General features: G+C 34.9%; 2 protein-coding genes across 2 annotated transcripts; both read right to left on the reverse strand.

Moving 5' to 3' along the window:
* Positions 1–969: 969 nt before the first annotated feature.
* On the reverse strand, positions 970–9,645 carry Phum_PHUM603300 (uncharacterized protein; the record flags this gene model as incomplete). The annotated part of the gene is made up of 10 exons (XM_002432833.1): positions 970–1,083; positions 1,327–1,572; positions 1,649–1,897; positions 1,981–2,188; positions 2,276–2,486; positions 2,553–2,740; positions 2,826–3,093; positions 3,173–7,916; positions 8,002–9,206; positions 9,297–9,645. The coding sequence occupies 10 exons, from the start codon at positions 9,643–9,645 to the stop codon at positions 970–972; spliced, it is 7,782 nt and encodes a 2,593-aa protein (XP_002432878.1).
* A 503-nt stretch (positions 9,646–10,148) lies between these two features.
* On the reverse strand, positions 10,149–18,767 carry Phum_PHUM603310 (anaphase-promoting complex subunit, putative; the record flags this gene model as incomplete). The annotated part of the gene is made up of 28 exons (XM_002432834.1): positions 10,149–10,240; positions 10,319–10,459; positions 10,534–10,708; positions 10,788–10,982; positions 11,057–11,263; positions 11,362–11,557; positions 11,634–11,866; positions 11,952–12,153; positions 12,231–12,455; positions 12,577–12,775; positions 12,858–12,964; positions 13,034–13,217; positions 13,312–14,013; positions 14,096–14,285; positions 14,354–14,515; positions 14,602–15,028; positions 15,243–15,446; positions 15,563–15,566; positions 15,706–15,916; positions 16,003–16,156; positions 16,307–16,488; positions 16,536–16,617; positions 16,651–16,723; positions 16,795–17,115; positions 17,276–17,509; positions 17,574–18,274; positions 18,355–18,581; positions 18,744–18,767. 28 exons carry the CDS (start codon positions 18,765–18,767, stop codon positions 10,149–10,151), a joined length of 6,054 nt encoding a protein of 2,017 aa, XP_002432879.1.
* Positions 18,768–18,935: the final 168 nt, after the last annotated feature.

Here is an 18,935-nt window from a genome sequence, read left to right on the forward strand (position 1 = left end):
CAATTTTTTTAAATTTATTCTGGTTATAGATGTTAATTGTAGTTGTAGTTGTAGTTAATTATTAAAAAAAGAAACCAATAAGTCACTTTTAACAAGATTTATAATCAAAAAAAAAAAAAAAAAAAATGTTATTAGTTGACACTTATACACATGCACAAAACGATGACAATTGTTAATTTTTTTTGTGGTTAATCACACAAAAACAAGACAATTTTTTTTCTCTTTTTTATTTGTTAAACGTTACAATAGTAGTGTTTAATAGTAGAACAGTTGCTGCTTACAATGAAAAAACCACAATTTTTATCATGAGTTATAAACTTTTCCCCTTCTCCAAACAATAACAATTTCACACTTGGATTCCTTGTACAAAATGGTGATTGTTTCTTTTTTCTTTTTGATTTTTTTTTCCCCGGAAAACAAAAGAAAACACAAAACAAAAAGACAATTATAAATTAAACACAAAAAAAAAAAAAAAAAAAAAATTTATTTTGTTAATAATTCAAACATTATTACTAACCATTCATATATATAATATTTAAACAAATTTTTTTACAATTTAATCCACCATCAATTATATAAAATCATAAGATAACTCTTTTAACAAAAAACGTTTTTTTCATATTATTATTATTATTATTAACTACAACTACTTTATTAATTAATTAATTAATTAAACTTTACAATTTTTTTCTATTAATAGTATTCCTCCTTTATTTATTTAAAAAATATTTTAAATATTATGTTTAATTTACATTTCTACTGTTATTATTATTATCATCATTAATAATAATTATTATTATTATGTTTGTTGCTGTTGTTGTTGTTGTAAATAATTATCAAATTAATGAAACTTTAAAAAAAAAAAAATTTGTAAAAATAAACACAAAATCACAAATAAAAAAAAAAAATGTAAAAAACGTACGAAATACCCCACGATAACTTTATATAATCGATATATCGTAATAACGATTAATCGTTTCTATCGATAAAATTTAATTTTAACGGTTTTTCCGGAAACGATATGAAATTTTCCGTTCCGACAATTTCACCAAAATGATATTCTATTTCAAAGTTTCTTATTATCTGAAATGAAAATAATACGTATACGTTAAAAAACAAACAAACATGTCGGCCTAGTGAGTAAAAGTGGGATTTTTAGTTTTTTTTAATGCCGCCGTCATTTTCTGCATCGAAAATCACAAAAGTCGTAAAAATTAGTTTTTGCGTTTTGTCACTGAACAACCGAGTTTTGTTTGCTCCATTAATTTTTTTTAGTTAGTTAGTTAGTTAATTAGTTAATTATTTAAAAGATCGATAGAAAATAACGGTTTTTTTTTTAACGGACATTTTTAATTGATAACGTGCCTTGGCAACGCATGCGCACAATTGCATTTCGATTATTCTTTTTATCAAATCCGATTTCGGACCGTGACAGAGAGGAAAAGATGAGAAAGCGTGTGCGTTTTGCATCCACTTATCATCGTTTAACCATCTTTCAGGTATGAATTTATCAGGTTCTTCGAAAAATTGCTCTCTCATACCGAAAACTCTTGAATCCATGACGACGTACGTCTGAAAATTATTTTTTAATCGTTAGTTAGCGAGAATTTCTCCGGCGAAAAAGAAAATAATTTTCGCATATGCCGACCCCTTTTGGTACGATGTAATTCGATATGAATATGTCGTTTTGTAAAAGTCTAAAAAATAACGGATACGGTGTGTTTAATCTCATGCTTTCCTTAATACACGCCTGCATGTATTTCATTGAATGTAATTTTTGTATGTTTAATTTCGTCGTTTTTTCCGGCAATATTTCCTTTCCCTCTTTCGATAATTTCTGTTGCGCTTTCACATTTTGTGCCAAATGATAGAGTAAAAATCCTAGAGCTGATGACGCCTGACAAAAAATTCAATAAAACATTATTATTATTATTATTATTTTCAGGTTTCGGAAAAGTGTAAAGAAAATGGGAAAATTACGACTCCGCTTCCTAAAATAAGGATGTCAATAAGATTGCACGTTATTTCTTCGGATGTCATTCCATCGAAGAGCAACATATTTTCAATTAAGGTAAGTTCGCTATTATTATTATTATTACTATTACTCGTCTGACCCCCGCTTTTTATCAAAACGTCATTTTTATGTTTTAAACTCATTTCCGCTTGATATAATTGTTTCGATAATATTCTAAAACAAAAAAAAAAAAAAAAGATGGAAAATGGTCACTTTTCATTTCTCCCACGCCGCGAGAAGGAAAATTCTTATCACGCCCACGTTGATAATGTACGATAAGCTTGTCCTAATCCGACCAAAGATGGCGTAACCATTATTCTCCAGGGTTGAAAACCTTTTTCGCATTTCGTTAAATAATTACTCGCTTCTTGTACGGCGTTAAATAATTTATCAGGTTCGTATAAAGTATTCGAATTCCAATTTTTCGATTCTGATAAGCTTAACGATTTCGTAAATAAAACTCGAGATAAACCTTAAAAAAAAAATTTTGTTAGGTTTTGTTGTGGTGGGAAGGGGGGAAATTTAAGGGGAGGCTCACCGTCCAGACTCCATCTTTTTATTTCTTCCATGAAATCATCCGAGACTGTATTTTGACCGTTTTTACAATGTTTTATAACGCTTATGAGAGAATCTCCAGCGAGATCGACAAATTCGAAAAATTTATCGTATTCTAATATCATTGAATCCGCTGTTAATTTTCTCAAATGATTCCATTCTGGAGTATTCCTGGAATACAAAAAAAAAAAAAACCGTTAAACGAACAAATAATGTAGGTGGGGGGTGGAAATGATGGGGAAAACAAAATATTAACCAATCAGTGGGTAGAGCGATGCTTATTTTTTCTTCTGCTTCTTGTCTGCTTAATTCCAATGAATCCAAAACTGATCTTATGAACGGAAGTGAATCCTGTTCGAAAACAGCTGATAAATGTTCAGGTTTATGAAGTAGTATTATGTTTCCGCTCAGGGGTCCCTGAAGGTTTACTATAGGTCCGTATTTATTGAAAAGTTTATTCAGGGATTGTTTTTTTTTTTTTTTACACATTTCATCAGAAGAAAAAATGGCGGAACTCAAACTCACTGAAATTTTAATATTTTCGCGTACAATTATTACATTTATAATAATAATAATAGTGGTAGTAATAAGGGAAAATCGTACCTAATTGAAAAGATCTAAAGAGTGTGAATATGGTCAATTGAGAACCGATTACCGGAAACCATTTCCACGCGCTTGATATTTTCTTTAATATTTCCGGTCCAGGTATTTCATCTGTTAAATCGCTGAAAATTTTAGGTACCGTATGATCTTTTGTTAAAAAACTAGGTGCCAAAGTGTTCATGTTTACTTCGGATTTAAGTTCGTTGTAACATATTTGTTGTCCCTCGTTTTGTGACGGTTTCAAAGAAGATGATGATGATGATGATGATACCGATGGGAGCGTTGTTTTTTTTTCCGTTGACGTTTTCCCGTTGTCATCGACGACGATTTCGGATGATTGTCCCGATTGTACGGGTAGCGACACTCCCCTAACGTTTTTCCCCGACGATTTCGTTTTTATTTTTCCCTTTGCTCCTTCGATTATTTTATAATTTTTATCCGAATCCAAACCGATGTTGACGGAGGATCGTACTTTGATTAAAAAATTTTCCGGATTTTTCTCTTGTTTTTTCCTTATGTTATCATACGGATTATCTTTGTTCGTCGCGTTTCCCGTCACCCCTTTGCTTTTTATTTGAGTTTGTTTTTTTTTCGGTTTGCTATCCGCGGCTTCTTGTAACACTTTGAGTAATAACGTCGCCATTTTATCCGTTTCGTCTTTCAACCACGTTTCGATGCTTTCCGACGGTTTCGTGACATCTTGCAAAACCAACGTTTTATTCCAATTATTTAACTTTTTCAAATTCGGATTGTTTTCCGTATCCGAATAGATTTTCAGGGATTTTTCTTCGTAATCCGGATCGCTGAAGGGCGTTTTATATTTTTCAAATTTTTTATAAAATTTCCTATTTTCGTGTGCGTCTTTGATTTTTTTCTCCGATTCTTTAACCGTTTTTTTATTAGACTCGACATTTTTTTTTGATTTTTTCTCCGACGCGTCTTTTTTTTTCCCATTCAAATTTTCCCCGAATTTTTTATTCAAATTTATTTCTATGATTTTCGATGGCGTTCTCTTATCCGTCGTTATATTCAATTTAACCGTTTCCCCTTTATTATTTTTCACTTTCGAATTGAATTCCTTCAAATTATTTTTTGACATTTCAAGTATATTTTCCGATATGTAATGTTCGGATGATTTTTTCGTCACATTTTTACTCGTTTGATTTTCTAACCCTTGTTTATCATTATTATTATTATTATTATTATTAACGGAATTGTATATTTTTAATGGTGAATTATCTTGATTAGGAGTTTTTATCGTTTGACATAATTTTGAATTTTCCGAATTTGTTTGCGGTGGATCGACCGATGGGGGTAGTTCAGACGCTTTCGATTGATTATTTTCAGCAGATGTTGATTCTTTTACCGTTGACGTCACGCTCTGATCGGAGCAAAAAGCCTTAGGCGAATCGGAGCTGGGTGACGTTTTCACCCCTGTTGTACTTTGGGAAATTTTAGGGGAATCCGAATTTTTTTCCGGATTTAATGATTTGGGAGGGGTTGGAGTTGTTGGAAGAGTTTTATCAGGAGGGTTTTTCGGATTTGGAGTAGTTGATGGTGGTGGTTGAGGCGAGGTAGGCGGCGTGGTAGAACTTGGCGGAGTTTTATCTAAAGGATTTTTTGGTTTTTGAATGATTGGTGGTGGTGAAGGTGGAGGCTTTGCCGGTGGTTGAGGCGTGGACGAAGTCGAAGGAGTTTTATCTAAAGGATTATTTGGATTTTGAATAATCGGGGGTGACGGTGGTGGTGGGGTTGGAGGCTTTTCTTGTGTACTCGGTGTAGTTTTCGGTTTAAAACGATCTGTTATGATTGAAAATTTTGAAACTTTTTCCGGTACTGGATTTGATGGCTTTGGAAGATTGGGCGGAGAAGGAGGAGGAGGAGGAAGAGGATTAACGTTAGGATTTGGAGTCGTCTCTGGTTTATTCGAGACCTGTGGAGTTTTTTCTTTTTCTAAAGGATTCGACAATGGAGGAGATTTAATTTTAGAATCTTCAGTTTTTGGAATAATTTTTTCCGGTGCTATATTGGATGGATTTGGAAGGATCGAAGATGGAGGGATTTTCGTTTCTGGAGCTTTCTGCGAAGGAGGAGTGCTTTCATTTTTTTCCGTAGATTTAGGAGGAGTCGGTGGGATTTTGACATTTTTTTCCGAATTTTCTTGTTCCGTGCTTTTGTTTTTCGGATTCGATTTAGGTTTGGGTTTTCCAATCCACGATGAAACAGGAATCGATGGGATTTTAATTTTATAATTCGTGGATTGAGGTGTTTTATTAGTGGTAGCCGGTTTGGGCGGATCGGTTTTATCTTTCGGGATCGACATGGGAGGTGGTACTTTGGGTTGAGGAATTATCGGATTTTCGATTTTCGGTAAGGAAAATGGTATTCTTTTCCTCGGGAGTTCTTTCTTTCCCTGTTCGTTGTTGGCGGGAGGAGGAATTGATGGTTTTTTATTCGTAATAGGTTTATCATATGGAAGAATAGTTCTTCTTAAAAACGATCCCCAATACCCGTCATCTTCCATCACGTTTCCCTCGTTTTTTTTTTTCTTTCCATCTTCTTTCAATGGTGTTTGCGGGTCTTTCGGAGGCGTTTTCCCGGAATCACTTTTATCACCGGCAGCATATTTGGTAACACCCGAATTAATATTTTTGTCTGGCGGTTCGTTAATCACTTTCGACGGATTCAAACCGGGTGCATCCTTTCTAATTGTATCGGATTTGGCATCTTTTTTATTAACGACAAACAAATTATTATACATATCCGAATTTTTTTTACGTATTTCCTCGGCATCGGATTCTTTAAAAAACGGTTTCGTTTTCGACGTTTTCTCTTGCGACGGTTCGTAATTTTTCCATTTTTCCGATGCATAATCGAAAATTTTTTTCTCGCGAGAATTCGGCCTGGGTATCTTCGGAATGGTTTCCTTTTCAATTTTTTCAATTGTTTCCAATATCAATTCGCTCCTTTTATTCAATTCCTCTTCCTCTCTCAATTGCTCTTCTCTTTTTTCCAATATCGTATAATCAACTTTCCAACTTTGCGTCAATTCGTCGTAAACCAATATGGAATCCCCACTTCTCATTTCCAAAACGTTCGTTATCGGTTTTTTAACAGAATTAATAATCGTATCGATCGCATCAGTTTTTGCGGATATATTAATGGATGAAATGTCGGGATTCATAAATTCATAATTTTCAATATTTTTATAATTTGATTTATTTAATTCTTTAAAATCCACATCGAACGTTTCGTTCGTTTCGTTGAAAACAACGGCGGAATCCGCCGTCGTGTTGTTCAGTATTGACGTCGATATAACAATATTTTTTCCCGGTAGTAATTTTTCTATCGGATCATCATCATTATCTATTTTTAACGGTTTTTTAGTATTATTATTATTATTATTATTATTTATGGACTCGAACATGGGGGTTCCTTCGCGATTAAACTGCGTGGTGTTAGATTTTAAAACATCTTCGATCATTTTAGCTTTTTGTACGGCCATACATTTTTCTAATTCTTCTTTATCGATTTCCCAATTTTCTTCGTTTTTGAGTTGGAGGACGGAGGTTGTCGTCGTCGTCGTTGTTGTTGTCGCGTCTTTGTTTCTGCCTTCAAAGATTTTAATAGCGTTATTCAAATCAAAATTAACAATTTCTTTCACTTTTTTCATCACGGTTAAACTATCGACGAACGTTTCGCTTTTCCTTTCTATCAAATTATTTCTACAACGCACTTTAACAATTTTCCCCGAATTTTCCTCTATTTGTCCCTCATCATCATCATCATCATCATTATTATTATCATTATTATTATTATCGACAACGGCAGTTTTTTTCGACGCGTTTTTTTTTTTTTTTTTTTTTTTTTTTTCCTCATCGCACGATGAATTTAACAATGGCGAAATGAAACAATTATGAAACAATTTTTCCTTTCTCGGAAAGAAAATTAAATTTTCGTTAAATTTATCATATTGTTTTATCGTCGTCGGACTACTACCACCGGATTCGTTATCATTATTATTATTATTATTATTATTATTATTATCATCTAATTTAGAATTTATTAGAATCGAATTTTTTTTTTTTGTTCTCACGCCTAACCCTCTACCACGACCCACCGTGACAGCATTTAAAGTCGGAGGGTGAGCGACGGAATACCCGATTGGATAACACGATGAAGACCGAGGTCGTTCCGATGGTGGTGGTGGTGGTGGTGATGATGATAATGATGATATTTTAACTACGTTTCCCGCCGTATGAAATTCTACCCGTTCAGAAGAATTATCTTTACATATTTGCTTACCCGAATTTACATTTTGCGAGTCGGAAAATTTCACGTTTTTCTTTGTTTTATCACTAATATTATTATTATTATTATTATTATTATTATTAGTTTTATTATACGTCATTGTATTATTTCGTTTACGATCGACGTCATCAATACCATCCTCATCTTTTTTTTCATACGTTTTCGCTTTTAATTTATTTTGCACGACGTCTTGATTTTTATCCATTACGCTACCATAATCATTTTCCTCATCTTTTCCTTCCTCTGTCCCGTCCCATTTTTTAATTTTTTTTTTCTTAATATTATTATTATTATTATTGGTGTAGTTTTTATTATAATAATAATTACTAAATTGATTATTATTATTATTATTATTATTATTAGTATGAGTTCCGTCGTAGTTTTGCACGTAGTTTTCATAAGTTTTACATCCTCCTTTAACTTTTTTTCTTAACTGAAACAAAAAAAATTTTTTTTTTTTAGGATGGCACGCCTGATTTTTGTTGCCAACATTAAAAAAAAAAAAATGTATTTATTACCTTTCCTTTGAGATTTTTATTTAATAAATTTTCATCGGATTTAAAATAATTTTCATCTTGAGGAAACGAACCTTCGGATATTTCTGGTTGTTGTTGTTGTTGTTGTTGTTGCTGATATTCGCCATCTTTATTTTTATTTTCGTTTGTCGAATGATGATGATGATGATGATGATAATTAAATAAATCTTTTTGATTATTCGTTTCCGTTTCGTCATCGAAATCCGAATGATAATAATAATTTTTTTTATGTGATGAAAAATTTTTATTTTTATAATTTTGTTCGACTCTATTATATTTTTTCTTCGTCCACGATGGCGATTTCCCTTTTAATTTTCTCAAATCTTTTTTTTCATTATATAAACGATGTTGAATTTTATCCTGCGTGTATTTAACCTCTTCCAAAGGTTCATCTATCGTCCTTATTTCAACTTCTAAAGGTTCAGCCGTTGACGTTGCGGATAATGCAGGTACGCTTTTCGATTTATAAGGTATTTCTTCTTCGACTACTTCATTCCCCAGTCCAGGTTCTTTAACGGATTGTTCAGAATAGATTTTATCATGTGAATTTTTTTTATTTATTTTCAAATGAAATACGTAGGTTGAAGGTTCGTCGATTTCGTGAACCTGAAATTTAACATTTGGATTCGATCGTACGTCATCCATTTTATTCGTTAAACAAATTAAACTTTTACTCTTATTATCATTATCATTATTATTAATTTTTTTCATAATTTTATTTTTTTTTTCATCATTTTCCAAATCTGTCGTTGTTACTACGTTTTGAACCATTTGTTCAGACGTGGGATTAGATTGTTGTTGTTGTTGTTGTTGTTCACCGTAAGGTAAATCTATAATTATATATAAACCCGTTGTTGTGGCGTTGGTGGTATTATCGTCATTTTGTTCTCTATCGTTTGATGATGATAATGATGATTTTTTACCCGTTTCATATTGATCATTATTATTATTATTATTATTATTATTGTTTGACGGTGACGGTGGCGATGACGGTGACGATGACGGTGACGTATTCAATTCCGTTATATTTTTTTTATCATATAATTTTCCATCGAAACAATTGGTGGTTAATAAATTATGTACGGGATCGTGTACATTTCCTTTATAAATGTCATTAAAATCCTTACACGGGACATTTTGAAAATTTTGAATGAAAATTTTTTTATTTTTTTCATCCGTTATATCTCCTTTATAATAATTAGTTAAATACGTATCGCTTTCGGATTTTTCCAAATTTTTATTATTATTATTATTATTATTATTATTATTATTGTTACCGTTGAAATTTTTCGTATAATTTGTTGTTGTATTGTTTTGACACGTTAAAAGATTTTTCGTTTTAGATTCTGTTAAATTATTATTATTATTATTATTTAATTCCCCTTTTGTTTCGTACGAAATGAATGTTTGTTGTTGTTGTTGTTGTTGTTGTTGCTGTTCTTGTTTTATCACATCTTCCATTGGTATGTTAAGTCTAAGCGGAGGTTTATTAGGATCATCTTTCGGGGATTTAACGTAAACGTTTTTCGTTGTTGTCGTACATTTAAAACGATCTAAAAAATAAGATGATGGAGATATGCATTGTGCACTCCTTAAAACATACCTAGAATTCTTGGAGATATGCATTGGATTGTGAGATTATTATTCTCACCTTCCCCTCCCCCCCCAGAGTAGAGAAAAAAAAAAAAAAAAGAAAAAAAAAACAGAAAATAATAATAATAATTAGTAAAATTTGACAAATATTTAACCACAAAAATTTTTACATCAATCCATAACTTTATCGAAACAAAACAAAACAAAACAAAACAAAAAAAAAAAAAAAGTTTGCCTTTTGTTTATTCGTCCCCGAAAAAATAATAAAAAAAAAAAATTTTGGGTTGGTAGTATTGATTGTCTCCCCTTCTTGTTTTTACATATCGTCTGCTTTTTTAAATCCCCACCCCCCACCCCCGCCACCACTTCTAATTCATAATAATTAAAATTCCAAAATTTTTTTTCCCCCCACAAATTACCGCCCCCCTTATTAACCCCCCTCCCCTCCCCCCAAAAAAAAGAAAACCCTTCTTTTAATAATTTTATTTATTTATTTTCTTATAATATACAAAAGAAAAACTTTGTTTGTTTAACCTTTAATGAAAATTTCCTAGAATTCTTGATAATTTCATTATGGCCGACGGCGGTAGATTACGATTTACCAATTCCATTATTATCTTTTCCGTACCTGTACGTAAATCGAAAATCAATCAATCAATCATTCAATCAATCAATCAATCGTTAATCTCCCATCACTTGCACTCACCTTCTTCGTTCAAACATTTATTTAAGTCCTTCAACCTGGGAATGTCGTGAAACGTTAGATAAGCCGTTAATTTATCCTGATTTTTACTCTTCGGATCCAAATCCGAATCTTTGAGATAATCCTTGAGCAAATCGAATATTTCTGGAAAAAACAGAATTTTTACTGTTTCTCTGACGGAGCGCAAAATTAGACACGAGTCCAAGTAATATACCTACCGGATTCCCACGATTCGAATAATTTTTGACAAAATTGTTTTGCTGGCAGTACGATATCGGGGGGAATCAATGAACTCGAACTGTTGCTTCCCGAATGACGTAACGCTTGAGTCCACATTAATTTCAATTGCCAAACGTCCAGCGACGACGCGTTCGTGAATATATTTTGTCCCGCCTAGCAAAAAAAAACAAATTAAATCGTTTCCTTTCTTGCGGTTGCTTGAACGGTAGCAAAAATTATTTTTTCCACTCACTTTGAGCAAAGATACCCAAATGGGTAAAAGTGATAGCTTATCTTTCGTCAAACAATAGTATGCTATGTACGTGAGCCAAACTATCATTTTACTTTCCACGTTTTCCTTGTTGTTTTCGTTTTCCCTCCCCTCTAAAAAATACTGCGTGAAATTGACCAATATAGGATCGGATGAAAACCCAAAAATTGTTTCCACCTGAAAAAAAAAAAAAAAAACTTTGTATTCTCTCTCTCTCTCTCTTTCTCTCCCTCTCGCTCTCTCTCCCTTACTCTTATCGTCCACGGTATGACGTCATCGCTCGTCAACGTCTGTGCCAAAAGACTTCGAAAACCTTGAGGATCTTCCAAGTAAGACAAACAACCTGCTTTTTGTTTCACGTCGACGAAACTACATTCGGACAATATGTTGATGAAATCATCCCAATTTTTATCCCGGTTGAAAACTATCGACCAATACCTGCCGTCGTCTATTCGTACCTTTAAGGGAGGAGGGGGGGAAAAAAACGTTAAATTAAAAATTTTCCAAGAATGTTTCGACTGTCGTTCGTTCAAGATGTTATAATTCATAAACTTACTTCTTTGAGAGTGCTCAGTTCGGGTAGCAGACAAGGTGCTCGTAGTTTAATAACGTTACCCTTGTAAAAAGGAACGTCGAGGAAAACGCAAGTTATGTGAGCGTAACAAAGCGTTCTCGTATCGATATCCCGCGGCAAGAGGAGCCTGGATTCGATCGCCAGTACGTACAAATGTCGAAAAGCTTGAAGGTGATACCTGAAAAGTAAAAAATTTTCATCATCGGTCATCTGTAATGCAATACCCGTCGCAAGAAATTCGCATCGTCGTTTACCGATTATCGTTGCTGTGAATGGGCCACTTGGGATAAAAAGCGCACAAGAGTGCGGCTATGGCATCCGGTGAAGTCGATAGAGTGTACGCACCTCCGCCGAGAAACAAGAGGCCAATGGCCATGTGGGTGGCTAAATGAGAACCGTAAGTCACGACCGTGTTTGTAGGACCGACTCTTGAACGCAAATATCGGCACAATCTCAACACCTCGATGTCTCCCGTTCCGGCCATCACCTTGGAAAATTTATAAAATAATAATAATAATAATAATAAGGAAAAACCGGGAAAACTTTTTCTGGAAAATTCAAGCGTGAGATACCATTGCCAAGGACAGAGTGATAACGTTGAGACATGTTTCGATCGTCGACCTTCCGCAGAGTTCGCCAATGTTTTTACCCAGTAGAGAAGTAAACATTTTCGCATACGACAACAATACTTCGAATGCTTCGTCGTAAGCAGATCCGGCAAATCTTAATCCTATGGCCATGCAAGCGCCGGCAACTATGTTACAGTAGGCTTGACTATAAAAGAAAATTTGATTACTTCCGGAAAAAGGAAAAAACGACACGGATAAAAACCTTAAATGACTTTTACTAACTCCATAGTTTCGTAATCGATGCATTTGTCGGAGTTGGGTTCGGGTTTGACTAGAACGTAGGGGCGAATAAATTCAGGTACGTGACTCATGACCCAATTTTCGGTAGGTTCGATTTCGTTCCACATGATGAGACCCTTGGCCAAAGTTCTCAGTAGAAGAGCATCCGGTAAAACTGCTTCCAAAAGATGTTGCGTCTCGGGAGCTTTGAGCCATTCGGCCACGGCTCTGGAAAAAAAAAAAAAAAGGGGGCGGAGTTTGTTTTGAAATATCTTTTTCCCCTCCCCCTCGATCCCTCCCTCCCCTCCCCTTTTTAATTTAAATAAATACTTTAAAATATTCTGCTTACTTATTACCGGTATTAAAATACAACATTCCCAATGCCAAAACGGCACCCGGACCGGTCACGTGAGTGTTCACTAAATCTCCTTCCCATATTAAAAAACTCGGAGTTTTATATTTTTCCCTTTGAGAACCTAAATACGGTCTTTTCGGACCGCCCACCATGTAATGATGAAGAGTGTCAGCGATGGCCATATCTCCTAAACCTGAAAAATAACAAAAATTCGTTGGTCTAATTTTAAAATCCCCCCCCCCACCACCTCCCCCAGAAAAGAAAAAAAAATTAACCTGATAGTTTAGCTCCTCTTCCGAAAACGACCAATCCCAGTGCTAAACCTGCGGCTAACGAATAACTTTCTCTATCTACGCTGTTTGCCATTTCCGGTCCAGGAGGTCTTCCTGTAAATCCGATAATTAATTTAATTCTGATTCTACTACCCCCGAATCCCCGGGAAAAATTCGACTCACCGATTTCTTGCAAAAGAACTTGAGCTATGTGTCTATGAGCCGTGCCTTGATATAAAAATCCAAGTGAAACCAATGCTGCGGGTTCGACGACGACGTCGACGTCGATTTCGATACCCGTCGGAGGTAACATGGCTTCTATGTGAAGGCTTACGATTCTCACCATGTAAGGATCCATTGTGCCTGAAAGAGAGAGAGAGAGAGAGAGAGAGATAGGGAATGAATGGTTTCGTTCTTGAGCGATTCGATTTGAAATTTTCTTTTCTGTTGGAAATACCTCTTTTCGATGCTGCTATGCCCAACAGCAATCCGACGCTGGTCATTTCGTGGAATTTAATCAAATAATGAAAAATACTCGTGTCTTGAAGATTGCTCAAGTGACCGTTAAATCCCAACGCCATTAAAAACCCCGCGTGTTCAATTAATTCTTCGTTGTTCGTCTTTGGCTTGTTGTAAATAATCCACTGGGAATCTATATCGGAAGCGTTCGGTGAAATTTTCAAACCCGCTGCCACGCCGTTATGAAACAAAGGCCAAACGTTCATGTTCGAAGACACTTCTATGTGTGACATGTCGACGACTTTTCCCGTGGGCGGAACTCTTCCGGTCAAACACAGAGGCGGTATGGGTAGTTTTTCCGTTATGACGGGAGTCGAACTCCTCACCGTCATCATTCCCCTCCCGACGGGAAGCGCCATCGTTCTCAGGCATATTGCGTACAAATGCTTTTCCTGTTCTTGCATGAATTCGTGATCGTTGACGTCGGGCCTTTGCTGTATCGAAATTTTAACGGGTTGAGCCGATTGCAACATTCTCCTCGCTTCTAAAACTCTCTGATCCGTGCTGAACCTTAACTTGAGAACGTCCATGTTGGACAAATCTTCCATTCCGTCTTCTTCTAAATCCATGCTCACTCGTATCGTGCTGTTACTTTTAGAATTCGAAGAGGAAGAAGGCATGATCAATTCATTGGTGGGTCCTTCGAAACGAAGAAAAAAAATGATAATGATAATAATAGCTATCAGCATTCCATTAAATTACAAAACCCGTCGTTTTCTCACCGACTTCTTCCTTGCAATTTTGACGACAAAAAGAAGCCAAATCGTGTCTCATGGCTAATTTATAAGCTTCCTTTGACCAACCGAAACCGGGATTATCTCTGCAACTGTACAAAGCTTCGAAAAGGATTAGTGAAACGCCCGGAGGAAGGGATTGCATGCTATCTTGAGTTATTCCTGCGAAGAAAAAATCCTCATTAATATCCCCTTAAATTTCCCCTCCCCTTCCCTTCCCTCTCCCTCTCCCTTACCCATTTGCACCATGAGTTGCATGACTCTATGCGGAATGGGTCTGTGACTCCGAGACCTGGGAGATTTCCCTTTGTCCAACGGTTTTTCGGATTTGCCAAAATTTATAAAATTAATTAGGGAATCCATCGAAATCCCGGGATTTTCGTAGCCGTAAGACAACAATCCGATAATCTAAAAAAAAAAAAAAAAAAAAGAGACGATTTAGTATTTCATTTTAAAATTTTCACCAATCAAAAATAAGGATTAAATTCGTGTACCTGAATCAAATCCCTCGTCCGATTATTTATTTTGAAAATGTACGGGAAAGGATCCACTTTTTTCTTTTGCAACATGTTGTACAAATGAAGGTATATGTTGGGGGGAGTTTTCGCGAACGAAGGCGGATAATTGGCGATTTCAAAAAGGGGTTTTCCCATAAGGTTAGACTGACTGAACGAACACTTGTTCGGAAAATCCATCCAGTAATGGTGAACGTATTCGGAAAGTTTCAAATCGGACGCGACGTGATGTAGAATTTTAACCAAATCCGCGAGAAATCTTTTCTTCAAATGATTCAATTTCATGTCTTCGTAGAGCAAATGTAGGGAAAACAAAACGAAATAGGAAAATGAATAGAGCGGACTTTTCTTATTCACGTAAATGGAATCTTCGCATTGAGAAGTTTCTACGGATTGTACTGGAGAACTTTCCGCTAGCGAAAAACAAACAAACAAAAACGTTTTTTTTTCTACACTCTCAAGAAATGGATTCCCCCCCCCCCTTTTTTTTTTTTTTTGTTCACATACCTTGATCTAAACACATTTTAAATTTGTGTGCCGTTAATTTAGCTTTACTAAACGACGGTTTCGGTTGCATGGGAGTTTCATCTATGGATTCCAAACTACTTTTATCCTGATACCTCACGAATGACGATTTCAATTTTTTCCCACAACCGTACTGTCTAGTTTTTTCGATGGGTGTCCTACTCGCGTCGAAAAAATCACATCTCCCATCCGGGTTATTATTATTATTACTCCGATTTGAAATCGATGGAGTTTCCGTGATGCTGCAAGAATTTTCCATATCCGTTTGCATTTCCGTTTCCGCATTCGATTGTCCCATTCTTAGCATACTTAAAGTTTGATCGTAACACAATTCGTGGTGTTTGGATTCGATTAAATAATTCCAATCTTCGTCTCCGCTTTTTTCACATTTTTTTAGCTTTTTCGCTCTTACGACCGGACTCTTTTCAACATCCGATTTTGTTCCTTTGAGAAATTCCACGTCGTATCCCATCAAATCTGTCGAAAATTTAAAAAAAAGGACAATAATTTTCCTATTTTTCCCGTGAGACGCTCAAGGTTGAATTTTTAAATATGTACCGAATAAGACGTCGGAAAACATGGACCATTCTTCTTCCATGTCGACATTTTGACAACCGGGTACGTTTCTCGTGCAATACCATTTGACGGATAATTTAATAAAAACATCGTTGGGTAAAACTTGTCGGAGAGCGTTAAGGCAACTTTTTATCATTGGAGAATTTCCAAAATTTGGAAGTTCCAATCTAAAAATAATTCCAGTGCTGAATTCCTAAAATCAGACACACACACACACACAAATGTTTACAAACGGTGGGGAAATTTTTTCAACAAGTCACAAAAATCCACAAAACTTACGAGGGAAATTCTACTGGCAACACTGTCTCTTAAAGCTATTAAAGTTCCTTCGTGGGGTGAACAAATAATACTGGAGCTTTTAACGGACAAATTAGGAGTTATTTTATCGTAGCAACTACTGTCCAATGTCGTCACGGGAGATAATTGTGATAAACTATCGTTGAAAACTGGAGAACTGTGCGATTGATTATGTATCGATTGCGGAAGCAAACTGCTCCTCCTTCAGAAAAAAAAAAAAAAAGAAAAAAATTCAGTACGATTTCGATGAACGTCATATTGAAAATATAAGAATTTTCTCACGGACTTTGGAAAAGCATTCAAAGAAGTATTTTTAAAAAATGTCGGCCCTGCATTCGAATCGGATAAATATGATGATGTCGCCACACAACTGGGCACGCCCGATATAAGGATTTTGGCAACGTGAACGGTTCCGGAATACAATTCGACACCTCCGTCCAATCCGATAATGGCGATCATATTGAGCGACTGAAATGAAAAAAGTTCTCTTTCAGTTTCGGTTAGAAATTAATGACGTCATCGACAACAACGTTAATTACTTTTAATTCGCAACCATCTTTCGCGCTTATGAAAGTTTTCTCGGAAAAAACCACGCTGCTGTTGTCGTTTTTATTTTTTTTCAATTTTAACAAATGGAGAAGATTTTTCGCTTTGATTAAATAACACAAAAACGATTGACCGCAAAGATCTTTTGTCAGGAATGCTTTGCTAGCCTTTGTTGCAGCAACATCTGAAAACACAAACTCGATGAATTCAAATCCGAGTTAAATCAACATCGAGTACGAGAGTATTGAATTTTACCAGCGTTTCCAGAATTTTCCGTCCACAAATGTTGCAGACAGACTTGCGGATACAACGGTTTGGGTTCGGCATATTCTATATCTTCCGTCATCATTCTACTTTCTATCCGACTCGGAGTTTCGCTAAACGGACTATTTATCGACGAATCGTTTCTTTTTGGTGAGGGGGTGTAAAAATTATGAGTGAAAGCGGGAGACAAAACGTTTTTAGATGATATCGGAGAACTGTGACGTGCTCTTTCGAAAGGGGTGAACGGACTGTTGACAACGTTTGGAAACATGTTATGACTCAAACCTAAACTTTTCCTAGTCCTGTAAAATTCAATTAAATTACACAAACCGATTATGTGTGTGTGTGTGTGCGTGTGCGTAAGATTTCCCAAAAACTTACTTGGCACTTAAAAACGCAGGTAAAGAATGATTTCCAGGACCTGCTTGTAAATTAAAACTGCTACTCGCACTATTTGGAAAACCGGGTTTACCAGTCGCATTGAACGATTGATGAGTTCTCGATGTTCTGCTCAAAACAGATTCTCTTTGCAAACAAATTTCTGATTCTTGAGGTTGAGCCTTTCTCACCAAATAAACAGTATGAAGTTTTGTTTTCTTATTGTATACCATACAAAGTGATGGTGATTCGCTTGTGAATATGATGACAATCTCAGGATTCGAAACATAAGAGAGACTATCTAAAAAAAAACATTTGAAAATTTAGTTTGAAATCGAATTGAAATAAGAATTATGAATGCATACCTTCTTTCACGACAACGGGACAAATTTCATCTAGTGGATGAGACAAACTAAAAATCGTGGGTAAATTGTTTGAATTTTGTTCTAGAGCAAAAGTTCCAATGAACGATGAAGAATTGAAAGGCGATGAATTATCTTCCGGATTGGTGGGAGGTGGTAAATTTAGATACTGTGTCGATCCGAATGTTGTACAATCGTTAAAATCCATCAAATTTTTCTGTTTGAAATACATTGATGGCTCCATTGATGATTTTCTAACACCGAAAGAATTATTCTTAAAAGACATGTAAGATTGTGGAGAATGAGTTGGCAATTCCGTTCCCAAATCGATTGCATCGACAATTTCTTCCCCAGAGTCTTTCCTTTCGACTTCTCTCTCGAACAACAATCCAAATTTTATTTTCCATATTTTTAATACTTTAAACTGTAATGCTGTTAAATATTCTTTCCCAGATTTTGTATAAAATTTAATACTATCAGCATCCATTACACAGATGCAATTCTTCAAGTCTTCATTACAATTATTTTTAAGATTAATATCAATCTGTTTAGGATTTTCAGATCCTTTTATAGATGATGTAATTATGTCTGGTTTCGATAAGTGAAAATTACACCAAAGTGCTTGTTTAACGAGTGTTTCGCTTGTGTAACAACATTTTAATATTCTATTTGTTCTATTTTCAGTTAATGCAGGACCTATTGACCTGTAATATTAGTTTTAATGTTATCATTTTATGAATATATATTGTTTTGAATTGATGAAATTTTGTTTTTTTTTTATTACCAAACAACTGTTTTCCCAGAATAAAACAATTCTTCTTCGCATTCTGTCGTTTCGTTTGTAGCTTCTCTCAACAACCATGATTCGGATTTCTTTGAAGTTTCACTTATAGATACTTGACTTAAACGATTAGACAATGCATTTTCTGACTGATACTGATGTTGTTGAATTCCAATCTGGATAGCCCCAGGATGTTCTAAAATTTGCTGCCTCCCAAAAGGGATGAACTCCTAAGAAGTTACAAAGGAAAATTTCATTTGACAAAACGTTAAACGTGAATATTTTAAAAAAATGATTACGTCATATATTTCGGCTTAATTACATTCGACATAAAAAGTTTTAACGGATTTTATTTTTAAAAAAAAATTTCTAATATAACCTAAATTGTTTACCTGGGGTTCGGAGGCGGCAATCATTATATCCTCTGAGACATCCAGATTTGCAATATCCTAATTTCGTGAAAATTTTCTTACTGTAAATTCATTAAATTATTATCGGATAATATTATTATTAATACATAAAATTGACATGAGTCGTCAATTCAAACTAAAAACAAACAAACAAAACGAAAAAATAGGTAAAAA

This window comes from Pediculus humanus, genomic scaffold, assembly GCF_000006295.1.
Source record: "Pediculus humanus corporis 1103172108318 genomic scaffold, whole genome shotgun sequence".
Classification (NCBI taxonomy): Eukaryota; Metazoa; Arthropoda; class Insecta; order Psocodea; family Pediculidae; genus Pediculus; species Pediculus humanus.